We start from the raw sequence: 18642 nt of genomic DNA, 5'->3' as shown, positions 1-18642 counted from the left end.
CGCCCCCAATGTAAAGTGTGCACATCCGTTAGAGATTAGTATTGGCTAGTACGCAGGCCGGAAGGAGGAATGGAGGAAAAAGGACTGAGGTGCCTCGACTGGGTTAGGTCTATTCTTATAAGTAGTGGAATGCTTAGAGAGCATATAAATTATGGATTAATGTAATATGTGTGACATAAGGGTGCAGTAAGTCCACCAACCCTTAATAAGAATTTTAGAGGAGATGGTGCACTAGAGTAGACCTTGAGGTAAATGGTGGCATCTATGGTGCCTGGTGTATCAGGTGTAGATATGCAGCTACTACGGGGAGGGAAAGGTCTGGGCTTCAGAGAGCAGAGCTTGTCTGTGTATCAGGTGACTTGCTGCCACCAGACTAAGCTTGAGATGTACCCGAGAGTGAAGTTATAATGAGTTATGTAACCTTCCAGTAATTGCACCCTCCTGTGGAGTGTTAAAGGAGATGTCTCGAGGAAGCAGTGAATTTTTTTTTTTGCCCAGTCCCCCTAATTAAACATACATTACTAAGCCCCCCTGTAAATGACTTTTCTAGCTGGTTCGTACTTACCGTTCCAGCGTTTCAGCATCTTATAAAAGTTTCCCCAAGATGGCCGCCGGCTCTTTTCCCTTCGCTTGCTGCAGCCCGACGTGCGCGCTCCCGAGACGCTACAGCTGTGTCTCCATGGCAACCAGACGCCCCGCAGCCGCCGACCGGACCCACCGCAGCCGCCGACCAGTCACCCACCGCCAGGCAGCAGGTAACCGGCGCTAGCCCCGGGCTCCCCAGCGCTACGCTCCCGGCTCCCCAGCGCTACGCTCCCGGCTCCCCAGCGCTAGACCCTGACAACAGACGAAGGCCCCGGAGCCCAGCGCTAGGCCCCGGAGCCCAGCGCTAGGTTCCGGAGCCCAGCGCTAGGCCCCGGAGCCCAGCGCTAGGCCCCGGAGCCCAGCGCTAGGTTCCGGAGCCCAGCGCTAGGTTCCGGAGCCCAGCGCTAGGTTCCGGAGCCCAGCACTAGGTTCCGGAGCCTAGCGCTAGGTTCCGGAGCCCAGCGCTGGGCTCCGGGGCCTACCGCTGTGGCCCGAGACCTTCACCTGTTAGTGAAGATCACCCCCCGACCCATCACTTACCTGGGCGGCTTCTCGGGACAGCTGGACACCTGGGCGGCTTCTCCGCTGGGCAGCTCCAGTTTCTGCACCTTCTTCTAACAGAGGAAGGTACAGAATGGCCGCTCCAGCGCGCTCCCGAGCAGTGACAGCTCGTCTGCGCATGCGCAGAAGAGCTGTAGCGGGGAGCACACTGAAGCGGCTCGTGCTGGAAGGAGAAGACCGGACTGCGCAAGCGCGTCTAAAAAAGCAAGCTGCCAGCGAATTTAGACGGAACCATGGAGACGAGGACGCTAGCAACGGAGCAGGTAAGTGGAATAACTTCTGTATGGCTCATATTTAATGCACGATGTACATTACAAAGTGCATTAATATGGCCATACGGAAGTGTATAACCCCACTTGGTTTCGCGAGACCACCCCTTTAAATATTTAACTATTTGCTTGTTCAGTAAAACTTAGTTCGCTTTGCAAAAAACGCATCTTGCCATTGCCTTTGTTTGTCACCGCCGTGCCAAATCCATCATCCAAATGCTTCATACATGCTTGGAATATGTGTCGGGAGCTTTCCTGATGCATATGCCCAGTCTGTGTGAATACAACCTTAGATAGATATCCCCTTAAAGAAGTCCTGTTTGCATTTTATAGCCACTTATACTGCCTTAAAGGGGTTGTCCACTCAGAAAAATAAGTGCCAATGCTTCTATTTACTGCATTGCAGCAAGTCACGCATTGGCGTTAGCTTGCACTTTGGGTAGGAGCATCATAGATAACATACTGGCAGAGCTATTGCTGCCAGTACCAATGAAAACCATCACAGTACCGTCTTAAGGCCTATTTACACACAAAGATAATCATTCAAAAGAAAGGTTTTGAGTGATTGTTTTTGCATAAACTGCTAATGGACACTAATGTTCTGCCACAGGGCTGCAAGTAGAATACAATGTAATCAGTGCTCCCCGTGGAGAATACAACACTTTGTACAGCAAACACAGCATGCGGTCTGTGTTATCTTCTCTCCAGCTGAACAAAGGATTTTATGCTCACCTAAAAATTATCATTCAGCCGAAGAGTGAAAGCTGGAAGCATTTACAAACAACGATTATTGCTCAAACAATGGCTTTTGAGCGTATTTGAGCGATAATCGTTGTGTGTAAATGGGCCTTTAGGCAGTATGGGTGTCCACACAATGGCCACAGGACCTGGAAAAAATCTATCTTCATCCCTCTACCAAAGAAAGGCGACTCCCAGAATTGTTCCAACTACCGAACAATAGCCCCCATCCGCATGCAAGCAAGATTCTCCTCAAAATTATACAGGAAATACACCAGCGATCATATTGCAAACCTGCGATAGACCATGGAAAAAGCTTGAGAATACCAAAACAATATCTACATGTGCTTCATCGACTACATCAAGGCTTTTGACTGCCTTGACCATGACAAGCTATGGCAGGCCCTACAAGAGCTGGGCATATTGGCACATATAGTCAAGCTAATAAAATCACTTTATAGCAATCAAGGTCACTGTGAGAAAACAGTATGGGGACACTTTTCACCAGAGTTGCTTGGTGAAAAGTTTTTTACAGCGGACTGTTGCAAGTTACGACCCTGCCTACTTACTGGTGTCGCATGATTTGAATCTAAGTATCTGAGATAACTGAAGAATTAGAGGACAAGGGACGAACTATAGAATTACCTGCGGCACCAGCTGTCAGGTCGATAGCAGCCTGGATGGTATTATTAGTTTTCATGTTTCCTTGCTAGAATGTCGCCCGTCTTCATGTAGAATCTTTTTGAACCCTGAAAAAAAGCAGATTACAAGAGAAAGTAATGTTATAGCTAAATATATGGATTCATGTCCCATTAACTTCAAGAAAAAACATTGGGAGAGATTTATCAAAACCGGATCAAAGAAAAATTGGAGACGTTGTACATAGCGACCAATCAGAATCGAGATCTGTTTTTCAGGAGACTTTGTGAGCATGAAAGCAGCAAACTGATGATTACAAGAGCCAATTTCTGCAATTTTATACCTAGGCCTACTGGTAGCTAGCAGATAACATAGGCCAGTACTGGAGACGATATATAGTCTACAATTCAGTCTGCCTGTTCTACACTTTTACGCATTTGAGGTATAATTTTAGACTCATGTGTTGAAGCCATGTTCACATTCCTGTAGACAACCTCATTTTATTTGCCAACATTACAGAAACCACATCGAAGCTGCAATGGATCCCATTATGGGACACTATGAGGATGGTTTACGCAGCAGATCAGGTAAAGCCTTGTGCTTTTTTTCATGAATGGAAGTCATGATGCTTATGCAACAGCCTGTAACGGTCGGTTTACAAAGGCCATGTAATAAGCACTGATCAATACATATATCGCATCAGTGCTTGTTTAACTTTTACATGGGCCGAAAATTGGCTTATTAGGGACTATCAACTGCCAATAGGATTGTTCGTCCCCATACGTTGGCTGTAAATCTGCCTGTTCACATGGGGAGATGTACCGCCAATCAGCAAGCGTTTTGGCTTGCGTAAATAAGCCATTGAGCATTTGCTTGTTTATCAGCTGATCTTTGGTCTCTTTAAGTGGTTCAAATTTTGGCCCCAATAATTGGCCTGTGTAAAAGGAGCATAAGACAAGAGGAGTTGTACCTGTTTGCCAAGTAAATAGTTGACACACTGGCAGTTTTTTGTGCATGCTGTCAGTGATTGAGCTCATGCCAAACCTTGACCTGTAACAGTTCCCATTCATATGTATTGATATGACAATTGAGGATGATTTATGTGTTCAGTCGTTGACGACTTTCGGTCACCTTGTTGATCGGCATACGCCATGCTTCCCTGTCTTTGCCCGTTTCCTTCAGATTTTCAAGTCATGTTCGTGTTAACCTTGATTGTGTCTCGCCAGCGTGTTCTTTGGTGTCCTCTTCTTCTGGACCCACTGACTGTGCCGATCATTAATGTTGTTTCCAGAGAATTGGCTCGTATGACATGACCAAAGTATGATAGGATCGCCTTTTTTGTGACAGTCTCTGTCCAAGGTATTCACAGCATACGCCGCCAGCACCACAGCTTAAAGGCCTCCATCCTCCTTCTGTCTACTTTCTTGAGTATCCAGCTTTCGCATGCATATGTACTTATTGGGAAAGAGATTGCATTGATTATTCAGATCTTTGTGGTAATGCTGATGTCTTCGCTATTCCTTGCATTGCACTACGACCAAGGCTGAGTCTTCTTTTGACTTCAGGCCCCGATTCACCACTGCGGTCGATCTTGGATCCAAGGAAAGTGAAACCTTAGACTGATTCAATTTCTTCATTGTCGATTTTTATGCTTGGTACAACATTGCTGTTGTCAGCAGCTTTGCTTTCTCCATATTGATATACAATCCCATGTGTTCGCTTTTGTCTTTGACTCTTCAAATTAGGTATTCAAAGTCCTGTTCATTTTCTGCAAGTAGAGTTGTGTCGTCAGCATATCGAAGAGTGTTTCTGCTTCTTCCACCAATTTTCACTCCAATTGGGGATTCATCCAGATTGATATGGCAACTACTATGCCCCAAAACCAACCCATGTTGCAATCTATGTCTACTTGTATGCAATCTGCAGCACAGGCAAGACTCTACCTCAGTCACTGTCAGATACAGTCCTACAGCTAGAATCATTATGTTCTTTAACTAACAGACCATCCACAGGCAAACTGCAGGTCCAAAATTAGTGCAGTGACCGAAAATAATCCAGATGTAAAATAAATGTAATTGATACCCCCCTCCATGTGTCATCATCTTCCACCCACACTACAATAGAAAATAACTTATGCACTTACCCAAAGTTCAAGGCAGGGGCTTGCGTTATATCATTCCATATCCTAATTCACTGGAAGATGACTCACATGATAGAATTACATTCGTAGTTGTTCTCTCCTACTTAAAGCAGGCTCCTACGAGCATGTGGTAAAATGCTGGGTATATAACGCTGTGTGGGCTATTGCATCATTATGTATGGCAGTGATTTTGGACTGCAGATGACTTTTATTCTCACGCACACGGTCATGTTCGGGCTTCCTAGTTTCATCCCTTTAATCAACAATAGGGCTGTATCATACGTAATACGCGGTAGAATAGAACATGCTGCGTTCTTTTTTACTTGCATATTATACTCAATGAACAGAGGCTAGTGTGAGTGTAACAGTGAACATCTATGTGCTGTATATTATACAAGTGTACATCGTGTGCGCAAAACACAATTCAAATACGCTGTGTGAGCCTGGCCTTAAATGAATTAATGAGGTGAAACCATGTATCTCAGGTAATTGTGTAACAGATTTTGCTCTGGCAATGTGTGAGTTAGATGCCAAGCCGGGTGACTGCAATGCTATGTGACCTTTTTATCTCGTGATCTACTGTGCAAGCTGCAGTGTTGGTTGCAGGACGCGGTTGTACTATTGAAGTTTGCCTAGGTCACAAATGACACTCTTTAAAAGTAACATGTTTTTGAATCCAATAAGCATTGGGTTCCTCTTTAACCCATTAAAGGTATGTTGGTGTAGTGTGATCAGTATATTAGTGTAGTTAGGAAAGTGTGATCAGTCAGTGTAGTGCTAGTGTAATCAGTATATTAGTGCAGTAAGTAAAGTGTAATCAGTGTGTTGGTGTAGTGTGTTCATTATTCATTGTTAAGGCAGCAGTATACAGTCCTAAGCTCTCACTCATGACCTGAAGGTTGTGAGTTCAATCCCCACGTGGTTCAGGTAGCCGGCTCAAGGTTGACTCAGCCTTCCATCCTTCTGAGGTCGGTAAAAAGAGTACCCAGCTTGTTAGGGGGGTGGGGGGGTAATAAATAAATTATCTGAAAGTGCTGTGGAATAAGTTGTCACTATACAAATCCCTTCCCTTATCCTTTTCACTTTATTATAACATGCCCCTATCATACGTTTCTGGGTCTTCAAATTAACCTTTTGCAATCCAATTTTGGATTCAGGGTTTCCTAGAGGGCTTTCTCTTTCTGCCATTATACAATGGCGCCATCTGCTGGCTAGAGCCAGTATTGCGGTATGGGATATGCTGCAGAGGCCCCCAACAACAGAGCAGCTAGTAATATACAGTAAGAATACCCTGCCGGACGTCTTCCGACATCTGAGCTGTACAGCCTTCAATCAGAATGTCGGAAAACGTCAGACAGCAGATTTTCATTGATCAGTTTCAGTGTGAATTTTGCAATAAAATAAGAATCTGAGCGGCTTCCAATGAGGCTTGGTCATTGACGCTAGACTATCCGGTGCCAGGATTTCACTGCCAGCCTTGTGTGTTTTTTTCACTCAGTGGTGTGTTGAGTATACTGAGCACACAGATAAGCAAACTGCAGCTGAATACAACACTGGTGCTCCAACTAACATGCCCGAGTACACAACTTGTCATTGCCTAGCACGGATGGGCTATAGCAGCAGACAACTACTTCCAGCGCCATTGTTGTCTAAGAGCTAGTTGCCCCAAAGTTTTGGTCTGCGTTCAACAAGAGTTGATCTAAGATCAAGCAAAAAAAAGTTGCACTGACATGGTGATTTTGTTTCAAATCTAGGTTCAATCTGATCGCCCGATTTCAGCAGATCAAACTAGTTGAAAATAGTTTAGCAGCCAAAATCCAAGATGGTGAACCAGGCTAATAGTCTGATAGGCTTTTCCTGGGTGGTGAAATTCACCCATGTTTGCTGCTGGTAGTGGCCATGTTTTTAATATCACTATGAATGCTTGAAGATCACCTGACCATAGATAGTACCGAATGACCAAGCAGTATTTCTTCTTGGTTTAACTAAACCTGGATCAACAGAAAGGGTTGGTGCAACCAGCCCAAAGAGAACTAGAAAGGCGAAACTCCAGTGGACAAGAGAGCGCAAAAAAGATCCTCGAGCGGTGAAAAAAACATTGCCTGGTCAGATGAATCCAGATTTATGTTGCACCATTTGGATGGGACGGTCAGAATTTGACGCAAGCAGCATGAATTGATGAACCCTTCCTGTCAGCTGTTCAGAACATGTCAGCAACTCCATCTAATTTGCAGCAACTACAAGAAGCTTCCTGTCCACATGGGCCAATATTCCTGCAGAACGATTTCAACACCTACTGGAATCTATGCTTACTCAGATCGCTGTAGTTCTGAAGGTCAAAGGAGGTACAACATGCTACTACCATGTTTCCCCCCAAATCTGACCCTGTCTTATACTAATTTTTGCCCCAAAAGAGGCACCAGGTCTTATTTTCGGTTAATGTCTTATTTTACTTATCTAGCAGCAGAGGTCCGGGCCTCTTCTGCTGCGCGTCCTGCACTCCTCAGCTGCCGACAGAACATCACCTCCTCGTCACAGGATTCATAAATCCTGCCTCCAGGAAGCGATGGCTCTGTTTGGCTGAGAGCAGCACTTGCTGAACCAACACGATGGTTGCTGCTCTCAACCAATCACAGCTGCCGTGTTGGCTCGGTGAGCGCTGCATTGATTGATAGAGAGCAGCTCCGCTGAACCAATCAGAGCGATCGCTTCCTGGAAGCAAAGTTTATGAATCCCGCAACCAGGAAGTGATCTTCTGTCAGCGACCAAGGAGTGCAGGGCGCGCAGTGAAACAACAGAAATTTGTAGAGCAGTGGAAGGGACCCAGAACGTGCCTGCTTGCTTATGAATTATTTTTTTAAATGTAATCTAGGTAGGGCTTATTTTGGAGTGGGGCTTATATTTCAAGCCTCCCTGAAAATAGACAAAAATCAGGCCAGGACTTATTTATGGGGAAACACGATGGATGGGTGTTAATTGATATATATATATATATATATATATATATATATATATACATACACTACTGTTATAAGAAATTAGAACCCCTATGCCAAGCAATAGCACAATAACAACCAAAAGCAAAGCATACAGAAAGCATCAAGTATGAAGAATATAGCAGATAAATCTAAAGTTAAATAAGTAACAAATACAGATTTATTCTTCTTCATCCTGACTGGCTGACTATTTACATAGACCAGCAATCAGCAGGCTACAATGGCTATGCAAATAGCATAAGGCTTTTTAAAGGAGCTGAATGTACAAACAAATGAATAGCGCCAAACCTTTCTTGGCGCTGAATAGAGCTGTGTATTGCTAATCTAATGTGCGCTGACAGAATAGGCATGGAGATCTATAGAATTATTGCACTTCTATGGACATTGGTGCATGTGAATATAGTATATCTTCAGTCCCAGACACTCATACACTCAATTGCCCCTACTCCCAGGGTTCCAGGCTGATTTTTTTTTTTCGATTTTCTAGGCAACTTTTCCAAAAAGTCTGGACAGACAACATTTTTAAAGAAAAATGCTAAAATGAAAACGATCGAAAAAGAATAGAAGTACGAATACAGCAATGACTGGTGTACTGTGATAACTCAGTTCACAGCATAGTAGCACACTGTAGTTGTGGAGTTAACATGTGCTATATGTGTAATATGTGCCTGGCGCTCAGATATGACTATGAACACGTTAGCAGCATTTACTGTGTTGTGAGGATAATTACAGTTACAAGAGAACAGCCCATTGCTTGTACAAACTGTCCGGGTTTACAGTTGGTGACTCTATCAGCACTTGTGATCTGAAGCGAGGTGTACAACAGATACATTACACAAAAGCAGGACTCTAGAAGAAGTGGAGAATGCCTCACTTACCACTTTCTGCTTTCCCCTCTGGCCGATTTCGGATTTGTGGGACTTGAAAGGCAGCACACGATTCTGCACAATCAGTCTATTTGCACAGTGTCCTAATCCCCGTCACTAAAATGACATTTCCCCTCTGTCTGTTTACATATTCCATTGTGACCCTTTCACAATTCATTCCCCATGTGATTTTCTCAAGTCTCACTGACTTAGTGGATATATATGACCTAGGATATGCTATATTATATACCACCTATAAAACTGACTATACCAAAAGTAATGAACTTACATGTAAGAAGTTATATGATCTCAACTATGGAAAACACTCTAGGATTTGTAGCAGCAAGTTTAAACATATCATCCGAAGAACTTACACATTATCGCCTTAGTTTAGATGGCACGCTATACCAGATTTTTCTGGCTCCCCGTCATAAGACAAAAATGCTATATAGTATATTGTACTGACAGGCAGTGTTCTGGTATTCTACTTGTGCCAAAAGCAACAAGATAGCAGCATACTCACACCAGAACAGCTCAGTGAATAAGTACTGTACCAGAACCAAGCCCTAGAACCAAACTCCTAACAATACAGCACCAGAACCAACGTAATTACAGCACCAGAGTCAAGCTCAGTACATAAATGCAGCACAACCAACCTCAGTACATGGATACAATACCAGAACCAAGCTCATAACAACTATAGCACCAGAACTAATTTCATAACCTACATACAGCAGCATAACCAAGATCACAACGTGAGGGCTTATTTAGACGACCGTATATCGGCTCAGTTTTTACGCCGAGCCGATATACCGTGTCCTTGTCTGGAGAGGAGGGGAGGATGGAAGGGCCAGGAGCAGGAACTGAGCTCCCGCCCCCTCTCCACCTCGTGCCACTTTTTGCAATGGGAGGGACGGGGCAGAGCTAAGTCCCATCGCTTAGCTCCGCCCTGTCCCACCCCTCCCATTGCAAATAGTGGCGAGGGGCGGGGAAGGGGCGGGAGCTCAGTTCCTGCTCCTGGCTCTTCCACCCCCCCCCTGCAGGCAAGGACACCGTATATCGGCTCGGCGTGAAAACCGAACAGATATACGGTCATCTAAATAAGCCCTTAAACAGTAACAGAACAAAGCTCATAACTTAAATACAGAACCAGAACTAATAAAATATAAATACAGCCACAGAACCAAGTTCATAACATAAATACAGCACAAGCGAATCTCAGTACAGTACATAGATGCAAGACCAGAACCAAGCCTATAACGTAAGTACAGAGCCAGAACCAATCTCATAGTATAAATACCACAACAGAACTAAGCGATTGTGTTGTGGAGGCACTGATGGGCTGCCAGAAGAAGAGACAGAGCCAGGAGAAGGATGATTTATGTAGTGTGGCTGCACATGTTGCTGTAGGGGATATGTAGTATTACACAATACCCATTCCAATATATGGGTGACTATGTAATATGTCTATGCCGCATCCACCAGAATAAGAGTTGCTCTTTCAAGTTGCCACCCCTCTGGCTATTAGGGTGAGGGGGTCCCTGTAGAAAGACGAATAGGACATGGACAGCTTATCATACCCAGCGTGGATATGACATTTCTTTCTTAGGATATGCACTCGGTTATAAGGCATATGGCTTAATCACCTTCCAAAGTTTTGTCTTAGTCCTGAATTACCAGCATGAGGAGCCATCGCTCGCTGGCAGTAAATGCAAGCACTGCCTCTGTCCGCCCCGTACAAGTGGAGAATAGTCAGCCCTACAAGGAGCCCCAGAGAGCTCAGACCTCTGTTTCACCTCAGTCTGCAGCACATCGATGAGAGGAGATTACTCTGCAGGTTTCTGAGAGTAGCTTTTCACATTGCATATTTTTGCCAAAACTGGGTTAGATTATGTGATCATGTGAGAGTCGGCACAAAGCTTAACCAGCGAGCAACACAGCAGAGTCATACTCAGGAGGCCGAGGGCCTCGTCTCTGGGGAAACCTCTCATTAAAGGGTCATTTAAGGGGGATTTAATTTATTCATTCACTATGTAGCTATCCCCCCAGTATATATAAGTGAGCTGGTGTTACCTGAAACTTTCTTCTTAGAGGGTCATGGGATCTTAGTTCTGACAAGCTCAGATCTACTTGAAGTTATGGATCCCTACCACAGAAACTGCATAGAAGCAGACACAGGCACTGCTATCACAGTTACTGATGATCATAAAGCTCCGGTCACACAGTTATAATGGAGGAGATCACCGCTCATTCTCCTGACTGTATATGTATGGTCTGTAGCTTATTTGGGTGAAGTTAAAGGGGTTGTCCCGAGGCAGCAAGTGGGTCTATACACTTCTGCATGGCCATAATAATGCACTTTGTAATGTACATTGTGCATTAATTATGAGCCATACAGAAGTTATAAAAAGTTTTATACTTACCTGCTCCGTTGCTGGCGTCCTCGTCTCCATGGTGCCGACTAATTTTCGCCCTCCGATGGCCAAATTAGCCGCGCTTGCGCAGTCCGGGTCTTCTCCTCTTCTCTATGGGGCTCCGTGTAGCTCCGTGTAGCTCCGCCCCGTCACGTGCCGATTCCAGCCAATCAGGAGGCTGGAATCGGCAATGGACCGCACAGAAGCCCTGCGGTCCATGAAGACAGAGGATCCCGGCGGCCATCTTCAGCAGGTGAGTATGAAGACGCCGGACCGCCGGGATTCAGGTAAGCGCTGTGCGGGTGGTTTTTTTAACCCCTGCATCGGGGTTGTCTCGCGCCGAACGGGGGGGGGGTTTAAAAAAAAAAAAAAACCCGTTTCGGCGCGGGACATCTCCTTTAATAATAATTAAACTGTCCCCCAGCGGGCAAAAGTGGTAAAGCCTCAGGTAATGCTGTCCAGATACATTGTGGGATTAATGTGAAAGTAAAAAATCTCAACCTCAGGGCTCTTTCCCACGAGCGAAGGCATTTTTACATGCGCCCGCCGGCACCGTAAAAGTGGCTGAATGGGCACACAAGTCTAATGTTATACAAGGGGCTGCTGATAAGTCTTTGGCTTTGTGTTCTTTTTTTGTTTCTATGGTAACGAATGTTACATCACATGAAAGCCTTATCTGTCTAATATGTTTTCAAAATGTTGTGTTTGTAGCTTATGGCAACAGTGATCTAGGCACGCGAGAAAACAAAATGGCGGATTTTAAGGCGATATTCACCGCAAATGAGAGCAGAGGAGTGATAAAATTCTTGTTTCTGCAAGGAAAGTCCGCAAAGGATATTCATGGTGATACGTCGCAGACATTGGGGGATCAATGTCCTTCATAGTCTATAGTTAAAGGGGTTGTCCCGCGCCGAAACGGTTTTTTTTTTTTTCAATAGCCCCCCGTTCGGCGCGAGACAAACCCGACGCAGGGGTTTAAAAAAAACAAACAGATAGTACTTACCCGAATCCCCGCGCTCCGGTGACTTCTTACTTACCTTGCGAAGATGGCCGCCGGGATCTTCACCCACGGTGGACCGCAGGTCTTCTCCCATGGTGCACCGTGGGCTCTGTGCGTTCCATTGCCGATTCCAGCCTCCTGATTGGCTGGAATCGGCACACGTGACGGGGCGGAGCTACGAGGAGCAGCTCTCCGGCACGAGCGGCCCCATTCAGAAGGGAGAAGACCGGACTGCGCAAGCGCGTCTAATCGGGCGATTAGACACTGAAATTAGACGGCTCCATGGCGACGGGGACGCTAGCAACGGAGCAGGTAAGTGAATAACTTCTGTATGGCTCATAATTAATGCACGATGTACATTACAAAGTGCATTAATATGGCCATACAGAAGTGCTGAACCCCACTTGCTTTCGCGGGACAACCCCTTTAAGAACTGGGTTGGCAAATTTAAAACGGGCAACTTCAGCACCAATGATGAGGAACGTCCTGGACGACCGAGAGAGGTGGTTGTTCCAGAGATCGTCAATGCTGTGCACAACCTCATACTGGAGAATCGGCCAATTTCAGCTAAAGGAATAGCAGACATCATGGGGATTTCTCGTGAACGTGTTTGTGTCATTATCCATGAACATTTGAACATGAAGAAGCTATCTGCACAGTGGGTCCCCAAATGTTTGACAACAGATCAGAAAAGCATGCGAGTGAAAACTTCCCGGTCCATTTGTCAGCATTTCCGGACTGATAAGAACTTCCTGGATCGACTGGTCACTATGGATGAGACCTGGGTTTATTTGTATGACCCTGAAACCAAGGAGCAGTCAAGAGTGGAGGCACAGTGGTTCTCCTCGCCCAAAGAAGTTCAGGGGGCAAAAATCAGCCACTGATAAGGTGGTTGCGTCTGTGTTCTGGGATAAGGAGGGCATGCTGCTAGTGGACTACCTTCAAAATGGTTCCACCATCAATGCAAGGTATTACATTGAACTTTTGGGCTAATTGAAGGCAGCTCTGAAGGCCAAAAGGCGCGTCAAGCTGTCCAAAGGAATCCTGTTCCTGCAAGACAACGCCTCCGCTCACACTGCACAAGCGACCACGGCAAAACTGGTGGAGCTAGGCTTCCAGCTGGTTGACCACCCACCTTATTCACCAGATCTAGCTCCCTCCGACTATCATCTGTTTCCAAACCTGAAGAAACACCTCAAGGGGACCAAATTTCACACCATTTCTGATGCCATAGCTGCTACGGATGACTGGTTTGAGGCACAACCGAAATCCTTCTTTCTACAAGGCTTACAGAACTTGGAATACCAATGTAAGAAGCGTGTTGACATCAGTGGAGAGTATATGGAATAAAGTTTCATCTTCCTCTCTCTTTTCTTTCTGGATAAAGCCAAAGGCTTATCAGCAGCCCCTCGTATTTGTCGGCCGGGCGCTTTTATGCCTCCTGTGTGATCTGATGCATTGGATTCAAAGTAGGAGAGAAGACCAATCACAGTGGAGACCTGCAGAGTGTGACTGGCAATCAAGTGAGGGGAAGTGAGGGGAAGTGTGTGTGTGTGATAGGTCATCCATAGTTGATTGGCTAGGTCTGTCGCTCGGGACCCCAACCAATCAGTTGATTGTGGGCCATCTGACAGTGCCGCAATTACACAGAGGTCAGAGCAGAAGTCTCTGCTCCAACCTCTGTGAAATGGCCGATGCTTGTAACTGCAGGCACAGCTCCTATAGATTTCAATGTGAGCTGCACTTGCAGTTATAAGCGCCAGCCACTTCACAGAGGGCGGAATAGAGACTTTTGCTCTGACCTCTGTGTAATTGCGGCACTGTCAGCTGACACAGAATCAACTGATTGGTCGGGGTCGTGAGCGACAGACCTGAGGATAGGTCATCAATAGTATTCTCCCTGGAAAACTCCTTTAAAGCTACCAGGCTAATATTGTGTAGACCCCACTCATGCTATGAAAACAGCCAATTGAACGGTTGGTGCATGGACTCCACCACAAGACCTCTGAAGGTTACCTGTGGTATCTGGTACCAAAACGCTACCAGTAGATCCTATAAGTCCTCCATGTTATGGAGTTTGGCCTCCATGGATTGGGCTCATTTTTTCCAGCACATTCCACATATGGTCAATCACACTGAGTTCTGGAGAATTTGGAGGACAAGTCACCACCTTGATCTCTTTGTCATGTTCTTCAATTCATCCACGAATAGTTCTTGCAGGCTGGAGGACACATTATCCTGCTGAAAGAGACCACCAGTTACCCAGCAGGACATTGCCCAGAACATCACACACTGGTGCCGCTCGATCGCTGAGGCTGACCATGTGGAAGGGACTACTTTGTATGCAAGTTGGTGGAGGAAGACAGTTGAGATAGGCCCTGGAGAGTCATAGGGGGTGTTCTGATGGCTGCCCACATAAGATCAACAGAGCTTCAGTTCCAGAAAGTAGTTGTTTTTTATTCATGAGATAACTTCATTATTACACAACTCAGCAGCGGCATAACACCATATTATAGACAGCAGGTGCCAGAAAACCTCATGCTACAAAGCTCTGCACAACCTAATGATGGATGACTCAGCTGCTGCAGAACCTCATAATACATACCTCATTACACTTCAACAGATAACACATACATTTAAGGCAGCTTTCACATCTGCAGCATGGATTCTGGTTTTCTGCTCCGTTCGGGGAACAGGTAAGGGGAATTGCCAGGATGAAGAGGTCCATCTTGTGATAGCGCCTTATGGACGCCATTGACTATAATGGGGTCTGTTTGGTTCCCGCTCAGCTGCCCGGCATTTTACTGAAAGACGAAACTCTGCATGCAGCACTATTTCTTCTGGTATGTTGTGCCGGATCTGCGATGGAACCTCCAGTCGGCAGCTCCAACCCAGATGTGAAGGCGGCCTAAGGCTTTATTCACATGGGCGTATATATGCAGATAATTACCCGGGTAAATATGCTGGCCATCTGAATGAATGCGTTGGGTTCAGATGACCCGGCGTATTTACACGGGTAATTATCTGCATATATATGCCCGTCTCAATAAAGCCCCAGTCCGTCTCCTCGGATTGCAGTTTTTCCTTTTCTTTTCTACTGCTACTCAGCTCTGCGCTCCAACTCCCCTTCCTGCTGCTCCCCCCAATTCTTCTCTACACAGTAAGGCCTCGTTCACACCAGCGCTGTTTTCGCACATTATAAGCATGTGAAAATAGCGCTTCTATTAGAACCAATGGTTTCCTATAAAACTGTTCAGATGAAGGAATTTTTAGAACGCAATCTAAGATAGGACATGTGACTGCAAGGTCGCATCTAGGGTCCGTAGTGCGCCAAAAGACAGGACCTGACCTACCTCTGGTGCGTGCTTTCCATAGACTCCTATGGGAGCTGGATAACACGCACCACGTGAACGGGCTACGTCAAATAGCTGGATATTCCCCGTTCGCACGGTCTTTAGGGCAGTATAGCTGCGATCTTTTCACGCACCTTTACTGCACTCAGCATTTGCCTGAACGAGTCCTAATAATTAGCCCCCTTAGTTGCCCCACATAGTAAATACTTAGCCTAATTTATGGCACCACACAAATAATTAACCCATTTGTTGCTACACAGTAATAATCAGCCCCCTTTGTAGTCCTACAATTAAATGAACCCCCTCTGTTGCCCCCACATACTGATTTTTTAATGGGACAAACAGCGCTGCAGACTGTAATATTAGCTCCTGCTACAATGTTTTATATATAATATATATATATATAAAAAGACATTAGTGTGCCGTCTGTAAGGGCGGCATTGAGTGTAGCCTTCCTTGGTTTTACTGACATGCAGGCTGCAGCACCTCCTCCAGACGGAACGCTCGCGCGGGGCTCCTGTTTCCGGCCGGAGCGGTGATAGTGCGTACAGGACGCCAGTGTCCTTGCTCAGCGCTTCCCCCAGGTCACGTTGTGTCAGCAGTGCAGGCAGGAGATGTATGGCCGGGCTGTGCTGTCACTATACGGGAGCTGCACCTCTGGGCGGCGGCTGACGTGCAGGTAAGTGTCCCTGTGGTGATGTCGGCCCTCTGTAGCCGCTGCGACTCCTGACACTGCATGGACATCCGGTGTGCGGCTCCTCCAGCAGGCAGCCTCTTGCTGGGTGTTACATCCTGACCCGTCACACAGGACGGAATATTCTGCACCAAAATCCACACCGCTAACTGCAGATTTGCCGGCAGGATTTTGCTATTTTCAATGTCGTTCTGAAATCTGCATATTAGCTGTGGATTTGGGCTGAATATCCGGCAGGAGGCATATTCCGGAACGCTGTTGTGCAATATTCCGTCCCGTGTGAAAGGTCTCTCGGTATCGGCGTCACCTAATGGCACGTGTATCAAAGTAGCAGCTAGGAGAGTTAGACAGCCAATCAGGTCGCTTCTTTCTTTTCCAAAGAACCTTTGGCATTTGAGAGGCGGCATCTGATTGGTTGCTGTGGGCACCTACATGAGATTTGCTATGGCTCCCCCATAGTTTTCTGAAAGCACTACAGTCAGCCAATCTATAGTCCGGTATAAATAATGATGGGGGTCAGTCTGTATCCCCACGTTAAAGGGATTTCCAGGACTTTATTATTGGTCTGTGCGGCCGTCCTTACCAGAGACAATACACAGCCGACTCACATTGTTATGACCACCAACTAATATCCAGAGTAACCGCCGTGTGCCGCATGGACAGCAGCTAGACGGGTGGGAGTGACGCAATAAGGTGCAGGTAGGTGGTCTCGGTATTAGTGTATCTTGACACCACTGAAAGCTAGCGATGTGACAGGAGGAACGCCCCTCTCACACCCCTAGCTTCCGATTGGCGTAAGATTGTAAGGTCTTAGAGGGTCAGTGAGGCTCAGTACGTTATGCACCCCCTTTCACCTGGGTCCCTGTCGAGAGTGTGCGTTGTTGGCTCCCTGTGCCAGTCCCCCACCACAGTAGCCTCCCTTGAGTTGTGATGCAGTCACTCGTGTGCTTAGCGCCGGTGTGTGCTCCGTCCTCTGCTCGTCTGCTGGCTCTCAGTGTCTCAGCGCTTTAAAAACCTCTGTGCACTGGCAACATTACGGAAGTTGTAGCTTCAGGATCAGCGCCGGGAAAGCCCTTGCTACAGATGGCCCCGCTGTATGCCTTCTTCTGCACCTGAGGACGCTGTATTGCTTTTCTTAACATCTCTACTGCCCTTCCAGAACCTGCAGCCTAAGCACCTGTGGAGCCAATCAGGTACAGGGGGCGTTGCCACAGTGTCAATCTTGACTCCACCAAGAGTTCCTGGTGGCGTCAAGATACACTAATACCAGTGGTCTCAGCTAGCTGGAGCCATGCTGACTGCAGTGCATCCCACAGATCCACAGAGCGAACACGCTGATCGAGGTGGTTCCATAGATGCTCAATTGGGTGCAAGTCTGGGGAATTAGGGGGCAGTGAAGTACTTGAAAGTCCTGGTCTTGGATATTTTCTAGCTATGTGATGTCTCCCTATTTTATGAACTCTTAATTACCTATCCTGAGGAAAGCGCATCAATAGTAAAAGCCCGGACAGGTATTAGTGTATCTTGACACCACCAGAAGTATAGGTGGAGCCAAGATGCAAAGAGTTTGACGGTGTTGACGCCCCCTGTTTTTGATTGGCTGTCCTTTTTTGTTCCGTGTCTTCGCCCTCACAGGTTCTTTAGCCACCGCCGGAGTATATCATGCCGGCCCTGCTGTGCCTCTCCCTGGCTGCATTCTCCCTTCTCCTGCTGTGATTATCCCTGGCCAAATATTTTTTACCGTTATGAATAGACATTAAAGGGATTGTCCCACGATAAGAAGTAGTCTCCTATTTACAGCATAAGTAATTGCTCTCTGGTAGTAATCTGATTGCTGGAACCGCATTGATAAGGAGAATGAGACCGCAGAGTGTCTCTTTTACTCTCGAAACTTAATGCTTCCTACATGACACTCTAAGCCGGTGACCGATTCCATTTACTGCAGCTGTTGACATGTTGTTCCTCTAGATACGCTGATCTGGTCTGCAGACGGCTCTCCGTCAGTGCTGTAATCTGCTCAGAGAAATCTCCCCCTGAAAATAATGGTGCAGGAAATCCATCTGGTAAAGCTGAGGAGAAGATATCGCCACCGGACGTGGACGAGGCACCCAAAACACCAAATCATGACAACTTGGTTACTTTGCTTAGTAGCATGAAAGTTGAAGTGAGCTCAAAGAAGGTGTTCCAGGTGATGAAGGACAAGAAGACCAAACAACAAGGTCAAAAGATTGGAGACATGGAAAGCGCCAGCAGAATGTTCCAGATGGCGGCAAAAGAAGGTCACCCGGACGAGTAAGATATTTGTCATGGTGATAATAGTGGTTCTTTGATAGAATTAGGCTGTCATTACTCACCTCACCACCATCTTCTACCTCTTCCTGTCCTTT

The 18642-nt window shown here is 46.3% G+C and overlaps 2 protein-coding genes across 4 annotated transcripts in view; one reads left to right on the top strand and one right to left on the bottom strand.

Moving 5' to 3' along the window:
* The window catches only part of LOC136581758 (mitochondrial ornithine transporter 1-like), a 53332-nt gene that overhangs the window by 13702 nt on the left and 20988 nt on the right, over positions 1–18642 (bottom strand). Inside the window, exons 1-2 of one of the 3 annotated variants that reach the window (XM_066582390.1) lie at positions 16032–16234; positions 2799–2902 (exon numbers count right to left, since the gene is read on the bottom strand). In XM_066582390.1, coding sequence (XP_066438487.1) covers positions 2799–2853 — 55 coding nt within the window. In that variant the 5' untranslated portion in view covers positions 2854–2902; positions 16032–16234. Of the gene's footprint in view, positions 1–2798; positions 2903–8806; positions 8838–16031; positions 16235–18642 lie in introns of those variants that run through there. The other 2 variants (XM_066582384.1, XM_066582395.1) reach the window with 2 other exon arrangements.
* The window catches only part of MRPS31 (mitochondrial ribosomal protein S31), a 62875-nt gene continuing 60315 nt past the window's right edge, over positions 16083–18642 (top strand). The window contains exons 1-2 of the mRNA XM_066582376.1: positions 16083–16240; positions 18224–18547. Coding sequence (XP_066438473.1) covers positions 16176–16240; positions 18224–18547 — 389 coding nt within the window. The 5' untranslated portion in view covers positions 16083–16175. The remainder of the gene's footprint in view (positions 16241–18223; positions 18548–18642) is intronic.

Source organism: Eleutherodactylus coqui, chromosome 1 (genome assembly GCF_035609145.1).
Source record: "Eleutherodactylus coqui strain aEleCoq1 chromosome 1, aEleCoq1.hap1, whole genome shotgun sequence".
Lineage (NCBI taxonomy): Eukaryota > Metazoa > Chordata > Amphibia > Anura > Eleutherodactylidae > Eleutherodactylus > Eleutherodactylus coqui.
This window is presented reverse-complemented; position numbering and strand designations above follow the sequence as displayed.